Source organism: Nylanderia fulva, unplaced genomic scaffold (genome assembly GCF_048542155.1).
Source record: "Nylanderia fulva isolate GAGA-0341 unplaced genomic scaffold, ASM4854215v1 Scaffold78, whole genome shotgun sequence".
In the NCBI taxonomy this organism is placed as follows: domain Eukaryota; kingdom Metazoa; phylum Arthropoda; class Insecta; order Hymenoptera; family Formicidae; genus Nylanderia; species Nylanderia fulva.
This window is the reverse complement of record NW_028190894.1, coordinates 15,602-28,653: the sequence shown is the minus strand read 5'-3', so window position 1 is coordinate 28,653 and position 13,052 is coordinate 15,602. Positions and strand designations below refer to the sequence as shown.

General features: G+C 30.2%; 2 protein-coding genes across 2 annotated transcripts; both read left to right on the top strand.

Annotated features, from left to right (window-relative positions):
* Window positions 1-1,680: 1,680 nt before the first annotated feature.
* LOC146720090 (uncharacterized) lies at window positions 1,681-2,584 on the top strand. The gene has a single exon (XM_085489057.1). It carries the CDS (start codon window positions 1,708-1,710, stop codon window positions 2,554-2,556), a length of 849 nt encoding a protein of 282 aa, XP_085345183.1. The 5' UTR covers window positions 1,681-1,707; the 3' UTR covers window positions 2,557-2,584.
* Window positions 2,585-10,847: 8,263 nt separating this feature from the next.
* Window positions 10,848-13,052, top strand: LOC114934798 (uncharacterized). Its single transcript, XM_085489047.1, has 5 exons — window positions 10,848-11,167; window positions 11,427-11,627; window positions 12,140-12,244; window positions 12,334-12,502; window positions 12,581-13,052. The coding sequence occupies exons 4-5, from the start codon at window positions 12,468-12,470 to the stop codon at window positions 13,050-13,052; spliced, it is 507 nt and encodes a 168-aa protein (XP_085345173.1). The 5' UTR covers window positions 10,848-11,167; window positions 11,427-11,627; window positions 12,140-12,244; window positions 12,334-12,467.

The following is a 13,052-nucleotide window of genomic DNA, read 5'->3' as shown; positions in this document are numbered from 1 at the left end:
TAACTCCATATTTGCAAAAGACAAATATGACATTGGTAAGGTAACAGATTATGAAGCTAGGATAGATCTAATCGTTGATAAATATTGTAGTAAAAGACCGTACATATGTACAATAGAAGATAAAAAAAAAATTGAAGAGCAAGTAAGGAAGTTGCTAGAGAAAGGATTAGTTGAGGAATCCTACAGCCCTTTCGCGGCACCAGTGACACTAGCATATAAAAGAGATAAAGAGAAGAGATCTAGATTATGCATAGACTTTAGAGACCTAAATAAGATTATTATACCACAAGCTCAACCATTTCCACTAATAGACGACCTGATAATAAAAACGAGAAACTGCGAGTACTTTACTACACTAGATATAAATTCGGCGTTTTGGTCGATCCCATTACGCATTAAAGATAAAAAGAAGACAGGATTCGTAACACAGGATGGACACTTTCAATGGACATGCCTACCATTTGGATTAAAGACATCACCGGCAATTTTTCAATGAATTTTTTATCCAATATATTAAGAAAATATAACCTTAAAGAATTCACAGAAAACTACATAGATGACATATTAATTTTTTCGGAATCATTTCAAGAACATATAGAACATATAAAAAGAGTATTGAACGCGATAATAAATGAAGGTTTCAGGTTAAAATTAAAAAAATGTACATTTGCAGCAAAATCAGTGAAATATCTCGAACACATAATAGAAAATAATACAGTGAGACCAGCAAAAGATAATTTAATTTCAATCAAAAATTTTCCAACCCCTAAAACACAAAAAATATCCGACAATTCTTAGGGAAAGTCAATTTTTACCATGAGTACATACCGAAAAGCTCGATATTGTTAGACCCACTACATAGATTATTAAGGAAGAATGAAAAATTTATATGGGCAGAAGATTGTGAAAGGTCTTTTACAGAAATAAAGAAATTGCTATGCTCTCAACCAGTGCTGGAAATATTCGACAAAGATTTGCCTACACGGATTTACACAGACGCATCACTTAAAGGTATAGGCGCAGTATTCAAACAGGTACAGCATAATGGAACAGAGAAGCCAGTAGCATACTTTTCGAAGAAACTAAACAAATCTAAAAAAAAGCGATATATTTGGAATGCCTGGCTATCAAAGAGGCGGTACAATATTGGCAACACTAGTTGATCGGAAGAAGATTTGAAGTGTATTCAGACCATAAACCGCTGGAGAACATGAATATCAAGGCCAAAACGGATGAAGAGTTAGGTGACTTAACGTATTATTTATCGCAATATGATTTCCAAATAAAATATGTTCCAGGAAAGGATAACGCCGAAGCAGATTGCCTAAGCCGAAATCCAGTATTAGAACCATGTGACAATACAGAAGAAGTACTAAAATTAGTAAATTTAATGAAGATAGAAGAAATAAAGATAGACCAAAACAGAAATAAATGGATACAGAAAATAGAAGCAAAATTAATAAAAAAAGATGGAATATTCTATAGAAAAATCAGAAATAAAGAGAAGATAATCTTATCCGAAGAATCAAGTATAGAGATGATAAAAAAAATACATAATGAATGGTGCCACATAAGGATTAGACAAACAAGAAATAGGATATGTCTGTATTATACAGCCAGAATCTAACAGAAAATATAAAAAAAATATGCAAGACGTGTGAAGTATGTATCAAAAATAAATCTAGAGGTCAAGGAAAATATGGCCTGATGTCACAGTTAGGACCAGCAACCAGACCGTTCGAAATAATGTCGATAGACACTATTAAAGGCTTTGGAGGACTAAGATCAACGAAAAAATACCTTCATCTACTGGTTGATCATTTCACCAGATACGCATTCATTGCAACTTTGAAGACACAAAATGCTACGGATTTTATCAAGCTAGTGAAAAACATACTAGAAACAGGCGAGATTGAAACGATACTCACAGACCAATACCCAGGCATCAATTCAAGAGAATTTAAAGAATATCTAGAAGAAAACGATGTTAGATTGATTTTCACTGCCGTAAACGCACCATTTTCAAATGGCTTGAACAAAAGATTAAACCAGACATTGGTCAATAAAATAAGATGCAGAATAAAAGAAGGAAAAAAAACTTGGGCAACGGCTGCCAGGCAATGTGTAGAAAGATACAATGAGACAGAACACACGGTCACTGGTTTTGCACCAAAATATCTACTGGATGGCACGGACACAAGTATTTTACCCAAAGAATTGAAAAGAGGAAAACGTCAAGAGAACTGGACGAAAGATAAAGAACTAGCCCTAGAGAGAACTATTAAGTCACATGATTATAATAAGAAATTATTTGATAAAAATAGGAAACACCATGAGTTTAATACAGGTGACATGGTATATATAGAGAACGGTAATAGATTGAATAGGAAAAAGCTAGACGATTTGAGAATTAGACCATTTGAGATAATAGAAAAAATATTGAACTCGATATACAAAATTAAGACTAATAGAAAAAAATCAGAGACAAGCTTGCTCCATATAACAAAACTGATCCCAATATCAAGTATAGAGAAGGACACAGATGAAGAGGATTGAATCGAGAAGCCTAAGGTGAGAATACGCTGCGACGATTCTCGTCCTGGGGGAGGGGGAGATGTAAAGAAAATGTATTTTCCTCAATTTGAACGAGCCGCGCTCCTCGTATTCGGCGCACCGCGTAAACGGACCCCGCTAGATGGAACAAGCAGTACAAGAATTACATTGATTGATTGATCAGACATTGATGAATTACATTGATGGATCAGACATTGATTGATTGAAAAAAAGGGCACATGTACACAAGGAAGAATTAGGAAAGAGAGATTCAATTTTGCCGTACAAAAAAAGATATTGTATAAGACTGAGGATCAAGTCAGTAAACAAAGAAGGGATACTAATAGGCTTTAATTGTCGTTTCTTTGTTTACAGGTAAGCGTGTAAATAGCTCCAACTCGTGAATAAATTTCAATCTTTGTTTACAGAGAAACACATTGTGTCAATTATTATCAGTGAATGACCAAACACAAAAAGGATAATTGTCTTATATATATATATATATATATATATATATATATATATGTACCACACATATACAGGATGTTCAAAAAGTATAGAAGCACCTGAATTATTCCAAAAATATGCAAGATAAAAAAATGTTTTAAACAAAAGTTGCAGGACTTCAAATACAGCATTATGTAACAATATCAGTATGACATTGAACAGCGTCGTCAAGGTCACGTAAAGATCACTTTAAATTTTTTAATGAAAACCTCCACTTTTTATTACATATTCTTATAGTTCAGTTTTAGAATTTTTCAAAACACAATAATAAAGTATTTTTTTTAGTTATTAGATCTGAAGTTTATAGAAATTTAACATAAAATACAAAATATCTAGTAAAACATTCAGTTTTTGGTAATTTTACTTTAATATTTTTATGTACAGAACAATGAGACCAATTAATTGATATAAGAAAAACACAGAGTTGATTTGAAAAAAGTAATTTGCAATATATTTTTTTTTATATGAATGAAAAAATATTTTGTTATAGTGTTTTGAAAAGTTCTCGAGCGAAGCTACAAGAATATGGAAATGCAGAGAAAGTTACATTATATATACCGGGTTTTTCAGGAAGAATAATTAACATTCTAGAACATAATAAATATAGATTATTTTAAGTTTATATAAGCATGTATTTTGTTCTGGACGCGGTTATAAAAATACAACGTGATCAGTTTTAAGAACAAATAAATTTATTGAAAAGTAGCAAATTTTATGTTTACAGTTATATTATACATATAAAACAATTAAATTTTATAATTTTGAATAATTAATAGTAACATTTTGAAATTCTTCTCTCTTTATTCTTGTTTGCTTTTTTTCTTGATCTGACACTAAAAGATATTCTAATAAATAAATAAATAAACATATATGCACATATATGCATATATAAAATGTAATTATTGTATAATATATGTGCAATTTTATATATAGTATTATGTATATAGTTGTATTATATATTATATACAAAGTGTTTCAGGAAGAATGATTAGCATCTAAAGTATAGATATATGAGATTGTATACCTTATTTTAAGCAATAAAGTTTATATAAACATGTGTTTCATTTGTGAACGTGGTTATAAAACTACAACGTGTTCAGTCTTAAGAACAAATTATAAGAACAATAATAAGAACATTTTTTTAACTTAATAAAAGCAAATTTTATGAAACAATTACATTAAATTTTAAGCTTACAATTTTAAATAATTAATTTAAATTAATATTAATTAGTAAACAATCATTTAAATTAATTAACAATAAATTTGGCATGAGTGTAAACATAAAACATTTTACCAACTAAGCTATTCAGACCCTTTCGATCCCATATTTTTCATTTGCCTTTTAAGTAGATGTTAGTAAATACCGCCGTGATTAGCCCAGGCGTGAATAAACTCAGAAATAAATATTTTTATCGGCTCTCAATATAAAGAATATAAGTATGCTGCCTTCTAAGCCGGGCAATAGAGCCAAGGAAATGAAACGAAAAATTAATTAAACGGAACTGTATCTCAATTTGAGATCCCAAAGTTCCACATATAAATTAATTTCGAAACTTACATATGGAGAAATAAGCGAGAAAAATATAGGTCCGAAAAGTCGCTGAAGCGGGAACCTTTCGGACCTATATTTTTCTCACTTATTTCTCCATATGTAAGTTTCGAAATTAATTTATATGTGGAACTTTGGGATCTCAAATTGAGATACAGTTCCGTTTAATTAATTTTTCGTTTCGTTTCCTTGGCTCTATTGCCCGGCTTAGAAGGCAGCATACTTATATTCTTTATATTGAGAGCCGATAAAAATATTTATTTCTGAGATAAAACATTTTAATTACACCAGAAACAAAAAATTTCAAATTAACGCAAAACTTATTAAATGTGACCTAATGTTTACATTTGTATTCGGATAGTAACAGAAAACGACAAAAATTAAATAAAAAAAATTAATTAATTAATTAATTAATTATTGTTTCATAGTATTTATTTCTCCTAAATTAATAAATGTGTTTGATCTTTAAAATTGAACACATTGTATCTTTAAAACCGTCCAAAATAAGATGTTTGTATAAATTTTTTTGCTTAAAATAATTCATACAATCATGTTCTAGAATATAACCATAGAATATTAATCATTCCTTAAAACATCTTGTATATGTATATAGGATGTTCCACCAAAAATAGCCATTCTCTTTTATTTTTTAAACTAAAAGAGATAGACTATAATATACATATCAAATTAAATGGTCCAATCTGAATTCTATTGTAAGCATACCCAAGTAAGAAACAAATATATAAAAAATGTTTAAAACTCATTTCAAAGATATTTTTAAAATGTTAAAATAATTGATTAAGTCCCTTTTTATATAAGTCACATTTTAAAAAAACGTTTACCTTAATGTTAATTTAATATAAATATTTATTTAACATTTATTAAATATTTAATTAAGACATTTCTATCAGACTCTCAATATTAAATATAATACATATCGACATCCCATTTTATTATAGATACGTTGATGATATCATTATGACAGTTCCTGAGGAGAAGGTTGATTTGATTGTGGACTCTTTTAACAAATACCATGACAGACTCAAATTCACATTGGAATATGAGGATAACCGTTGTTTAAATTTCTTAGATGTATCATTAAAATTAATTAACAATACCATTTTTGTTGATTGGTTTCAGAAAAAAACATTTTCTGGAAGAACTCTTTCCTATTACTCTAACCATCCTTTCTGCCAAAAAAAGGCATTGTTTATAACTTAGTAGATAGAGCTCTTCTTCTTTCACATCCAGAATTTCATAAGAAGAATATAAATTTAATCATAACTATTTTACGTAACAACGGTTACCCTTTAGAATTTATTTTCTCCACTATTAACCTAAGAATTAAGTATCTTATTACTTCCAAACTAAATATCTTGACTAATGATAATAATATTACTAAGGTTCCTGAAATAGCTGGAGATAATAAAAAAAAGAATTTCTTTGTTATTCCTTATGTGAATAGCATTTCTGACAAAATCGCATCATCTATCAAAAAAACAGAAATGACCATAGGTTATCGTTGTCTTAATAAACTCAATCGATTTATCAAGGTTCATAAAGATAAAAATCAATTTTCAACTAATTCCAATGTTATTTATAAGATCTCATGTCGCGATTGCGATGCGACATATGTTGGCCAAACTAAAAGACAACTTAAAACGAGAGTTAAAGAACATGTAAATAATATAAAGTTAGATTCGTCAAAGCACTCGGTCATCTCGGAACATATTCTTAATTACCAACACTCATTTAATTGGGAAGACATAAAAATTTTAGATTCCGAATCTAATTTTCAGAAGAGAAATGTTTCTGAAATGATTCATATAAAGGAACAAAAAAACGGTCTAAACTTAAAAAAAGATACCGATATGCTTGACGAGTTATATTTTGACATTCTAGAAGAATTGTCTTATATATAAATAAATAGTAATAATAATAGGAATCACGGTTTGAATTCGACACATCATATTGTGACTCTGTATAATGAACACATTGACTTGGCGGAATCTTGACTACTCATCAATTTAAGTAAGCACTTTTAATCATAATCAAGATTTTTCATATAAAAAATAACTTATTAATATAAATTAATATACCAAAAAAATATACTTAGACAAACACGGTGAAATATAGTTGAATGATGAACTTACTCGGAAATATGCTTGATGATGGGGACTAACTTTTTGATGCTGGATAACATCTAATTGTTTCAATTCTCATATCAAGCGGTTCTGACGATATTTTCAACTAATAATGTTTAAAAGGATTGATGACGTGGAATGGACTGTCAACTTGTTCTACTAACAACAGTGAGCTCGTTTACATGTTTTTTGACACAATTAAAAGTTTACCATCTCAGTTAAAAAATGGTTAGCCGATTAGAAACAATATCTATTTTAATAAATGATATAAGCGTAACACAATATAAATTTAATGACTCATCAAACCAAAGGTTCATTAAAAAATAGACTTTAATGCGTAATATTTCATAATTTTATTTAAAAGAATTTTTTATTGTTTTTTTATATTTACTGAAGAAGGCTGAGGTAACAGCCGAAACGTTTATTTTTTATTATTATCATTGTATTTACTAAGAAATAAAGTAATTATGTGTTGACATTACTTCTCTCACTAATTTAATATGCTCGTTATAGTTGGCCCTGTTCTTTCTAAATCTTAATTTTATAATACATATGATAAAAAGGCTGTAAGAGCCGAACGCGGATGTTGCTGCGTGTATTCCGACGAAAATTAATTTTTCATCGGAAATAAATAATTATATGCACAAGGCACGAATTTTACTTGGTCACTGCCAAGACTTAAATATATGGAATAATCTCATCTTTGAGATTTAATTCCATTGAACCCCCTCTGACCCCCCTTAAAGAAATAAATGCGAGAAAAATATAGATCCGAAAGTGACTGAATCGGGAATCGAACCCGAGAACCTTATATTTAAGAGAACCGAAATATTTAATATTTTATTATTAAAATATTAATAAAATAAATGTTTATTTAACGTTTATTACATATTTATTTTATTAATATTTTTTAAAAATATAAAAATTTATTATAATAATATTTTTAAAAAATATAAAAATATATAAAATATTTAATAAACGTTAAATTAATATTTATAATACATTAACATATAAAAGTAAACTTTTTTTAATTAATAAAAAGGGACTTAACCAATTATTTTAACATTTTTTAAATAGCTTTTAAAATGAGTTTTAAACATTTTTTATACATTTATTTGCTACTTCGTAGTGGTTGCTTACTGAAGCTGTTTATGTAAACAAATGTTGAAGTTTGCACTCTCTGTTTCTCTCTACGCAGATATAAGGTGAATCAAAAATATTGTTTTCAAAATTTGTGAGCTTGTTCCTTTTTATGCAAAAATACACAAATTTTTTAAACATACTTTTGACTCACCTTGTACACACACACCGATTACACTTATTACTTTTAATGATGATATAATTTTTACCTGTTGTGATGAATTTTCTTCAAAGGAGGGGTGTCAATAAGGCCGTTTTTTGGACCACGTCAGAATCGCTCCAAACTGTGGTATTTTCTTCCTACCGATGTAGCTCACAACCTCCTAGAACCGTTTACTGTCCGAGCAATTAGAGTCTGAGAACGGGCAACTTGAAATCTCAAAAATCAATGGAGTTTTTCACATGGTGGTAGTGCCGGTCTCATTTCAGCATGTCATTGTTGAGCTTCCATCACCATATTTTCTCAAAAACTACTAGAGTATTTGCTGCTTTAAATACGAAAGGGAGCTCATCAGACCTTCATGCATTCAAGATAGAATCAAGCCTGGTATTTTGAACGGATTGCCATATTACTGAACAATCATGCAATAGCATTCCTTGCGATGAATTGGACGATACTACTATAAGCCCAAACTTGATTTTAAGGAATAACATCATTTTGCGAATGCAATGTATATTCGAAATCACATACTGTGAAAAAATATTTGAATTCCAAACCTCAGTGAAGAGATGTAAAGAATACCTTCCGGAACGGACTTCTTTTTCATAGAATGCAATATAAGTGCGATGAGAATAATGTGGTGACAGTTCACCTACAATGCTTTCAATTCAAGAACGCGCTAAAAAGACAACTGTGTATCCAAGTCGATGTTGAATCTGTTGAGAGGAACGAATGCCGGGAAGAAAAACAAAAGAACAAAGCTACTGGAAGTGTGGATAGTGCACAGTACTGTTCTCGTTTTGGGAATGCATGAATTGTTAATTAAAATGGAACGATTGATTATTTGTTGTACATACTGTGCAGCAGAACACAATAACCTGAATGATACCAATGCTCCGCGAAGCTGAGCATTGCATTCTATGAAAAAGAAGTCCGTTCCGGAAGGTATTCTTTACATCTCTTCACTGAGGTTTGGAATTCAAATATTTTTTCACAGTATGTGATTTCGAATATACATTGCATTCGCAAAATGATGTTATTCCTTAAAATCAAGTTTGGGCTTATAGTAGTATCGTCCAATTCATCGCAAGGAATGCTATTGCATGATTGTTCAGTAATATAGCAATCCGTTCAAAATACCAGGCTTGATTCTATCTTGAATGCATGAAGGTCTGATGAGCTCCCTTTCGTATTTAAAGCAGCAAATACTCTAGTAGTTTTTGAGAAAATATGGTGATGGAAGCTCAACAATGACATGCTGAAATGAGACCGGCACTACCACCATGTGAAAAACTCCATTGATTTTTGAGATTTCAAGTTGCTCGTTCTCAGACTCTAATTGCTCGGACAGCAAACAGTTCTAGGAGGTTGTGAGCTACATCGGTAGGAAGAAAATACCACAGTTTGGAGCGATTCTGACGTGGTCCAAAAAACGGCCTTATTGACACCCTTCCTTTCTTTTTCTTTAACGTGCGATTAACATTTATTATAGTAGTCAAAGACATTCGCTCTTCTAATTTCTTAATGTCTTTTAGACTTTGTACTGAAAAGTACGGTGGATCAACTGTAAATAATTATTATACAGTTATTATACATATATAAAAATAAAATATATATGTATAATTTCGAAAAAACATAAAGGTATTAACATATAATCATAAAAAAATTGCTGTGAAATGTGTATGTATACGAAGGAAAGGGAACAAGGAAATCATTTTACACAATTACTTAAATATTTAATAATGTTATTGAATTTAAAATTTGTTAATTTAATGTTGTTTGAAAATTTGTAAGTTCAAAAAATAAATGAATTTATCGATAATTCTTTAATTTAGTTGATAATTGAAGATATAAATTTATTGACATTTTTTGATTTACAAAAACATTTTTAAGAAGCCCTTAAATTTATTATTATATTTTTTTGAAACACCATGATTACGAAATCAAAATATCAAAGCAGGAAAGTTTAAAATTAATGAAATTGAAATTAATAATAATAATAATAAATATTTAAACATTTCTTACTTGCATATTGCATCTCGCCAATTACTTTAATTTTATCTCCTTTCATAAGTTCATAATCGTTTTCTTCAAAATTTGTAATATGTACTTCTAATTTAAAGTATCCATCAGTGATGGATCCACATCCAATTTTCTTATTCAAATTAGTTTTATAAATTGGCTCAAAATTGGACTTTATATAGCCCTCTAATGCTATAAAAGAAAAAATATATAAACATATATAAATATATAAACATATAAATATATAAACATATAAATATATAAACATATAAATATATAAACATATAAATATATAAACATAAATAAATAAATATATAAATATATAAACATATAAATATATAAACCCGGCTAGCCAAGAGTGATAAAATCACGTTTCGTTAAAGCTTTTCGGCAAAGTTTGCTTTAATTTTAACAACAATTTTCTGGCAAACATTTGCCTTGCTTCGTCTTGTCTAAATATTTCGAACAAATTAACGGCAAAACTTTTCGTTATATGATGCTGCAATTAACAGAGAAAAGTTTGTTCGTAAATTTTACTTATAGAAGAGAACAAATGATGGTATCATGGTGAAATACAAACTTTACGTCAATAATAGCAAATCTTGTGATACACGATATAAAGCAAATTTGTGACAAAAACAGAGCAAATCTTGCCATGCACGGTATAACAAACAATTTACGAAAAAAATAGAGCAAAGTTAACTCTGATACGATAAGACGCAATATTCATGCAAATAACAGAGCAAACCTTGCTGTGCATGGCGTAATAGCAAATTTGTGGCAAAAATAGAGCAAAGATTTGTTCTGGCATGATGAGACGCAAAATTTACGCAAATAACAGAGCAAACCTTGCCGTGCATGGCGTAGTCATGTGTCACATACGTTTGCGCGCTACTACGTTTGCGCGAATTTTTGTCCTGTAACCTCCAGCACTGTTCCCGCGTTCTTCTAAATTCAACCACCGTGAGTGCTACCATACGTGCCGCAAGGTTATCACAGAGGTTATAATTCTAGAAGCTTCCCACATTTTTGAGACGAGCTTCCAAGTTCTAAGTGCCGCAAGGTATCGCAGAGGATTAGAAGATTTTTCAGGCAAGTATGAAATCAGTTAAATATTCTGTTTCGCGTAAATCTTTCCACCGGTTGTCTGCGAGACAACGAAGGCGAATTACTTTGGAAATTAAAAATACTTTACATTCAAATGTTTCACAAGATCCTGTTACGCACAAACAGTTGGATAATGCTGCTTCCTTTCACGTTGCTGATTCTTTTCGGACAGACAATAAAGTTTCTTTTACGGACAATATAGTATTAGATATATTCGTACTATTGTATATATTGTATATTTCAGGTGTTGCTGTTATTATTAGTTGAGAACTCCCAAGACGAAATTAATGGTGTTCAACTTGGCTCAGCGTCCAATAACATCGTCAAGAAATAAAAATCATTTCCGTTATTCAATAATTAGATATATCACCGTTAAGGCCTGAAAAACTCAATCAATCAGATGTCGCAGATGAACTGACAGAACATCTTTTTTTTCGCTATTAAGGTGGGTTTAGGATGAGCTTAACGTAACGGAACGTAACGGAACGCGACGGAATTCGGCTATTACGATCGCCTTTACGTAACGAATTATTAGAACTTAACGCGACATCAAGCTTTGCCAAGCTTTGTCGCGTTTCGCCTAGTCGGTCTTTAAAAAAATTTATTATAATTATTAAAATAATTATTATTAATTATAATTCTTATTATAGTTATAATAATTATTATAATTATAATCATAAATATGTATATAATATTAGTTACTAATATATTATTGTAATAATTATTTTATATTTATACAATTATAATTATTATAATTATAATCTTAATAATTATTATTCAATTATTAATTAATTAATTTTTTATTTAAAATTACATTAAAAACATTTTAATGTAACTTTTTTTTTTGTTTTTTTACGCGCGCTACATTCGAGTTTAAGAATTTGACATTTAACATTGTGTTGCTCATTCGGAGCTTATAGCAATAGAAGATGTCAATTAACGACACGTTATTGATAGAGTGTGTTCGTGCGCATCCCGAAATATACGACAAGGGACATGCCGGATTCAAAAATTCCGGCATAAAAGACTCCGCATGGAAGATTGTTGGCGAAACATTGAATGGTAGGTTATATTGCATCTTTTTTTTAAAATTTATATTTATTACATTAATTTATATATGTTTTTTAATATCTTTTTTGTTATGATTTCAGCATCAGCGACAGATTGTACGGCCAGGTGGCATACTCTTCGCGAGAGATTCGCGAAAGAAAAACGTATTTTTGAGCAGGAGGGGAAGTCTGGAGCAGCAGCCTCAACCCGTCCAGAATGGGCCTTATATAGTGTTATGTCATTTCTGACACCGCACATTAGGAAGAGAAAGTAAGTTTGGTATATGATGGTTTGTTGTACGAATTTTCGAATAATTACGATAATTTTTTTAATTATTTCCGGTTGCAGATCTGTGGACAATTTTCAAACAAAGGCGTTGGTATCTAAAACTACACCTTCACCAGATGAAGAAATAATAATAAATGAGCAAGCTGTGGACATTAATAGCGCACCCTTTATAATTTCTACCTGTTCTACCCTCTCCTCGCCTGGCTGTAGCTCATCAGCTGCTAATATGCCTTATTTGGGACCTACAAGTCGTAAGAGGTCAAAGGTGGACGAAACAGATGAATTGTTCAGAGAGACTCTTACTAATTTAAATAAATCTATGGCTGTAGCCAGTGCTCCTACTCCACCACTATCATCACCACCTTCAATTAATGATCCAGACGTCTTGATTAGCAGAAACGTTGAATCTTGTCTCAAGAATTTGACAAATATGACGTTAAGACTTAAATATAGAAGAAAATTTAGATCTATAATCCAAGATTGTGAGGAGGAGGCTGAAGATATAAAATTATCAGAATTTATAGATATATAA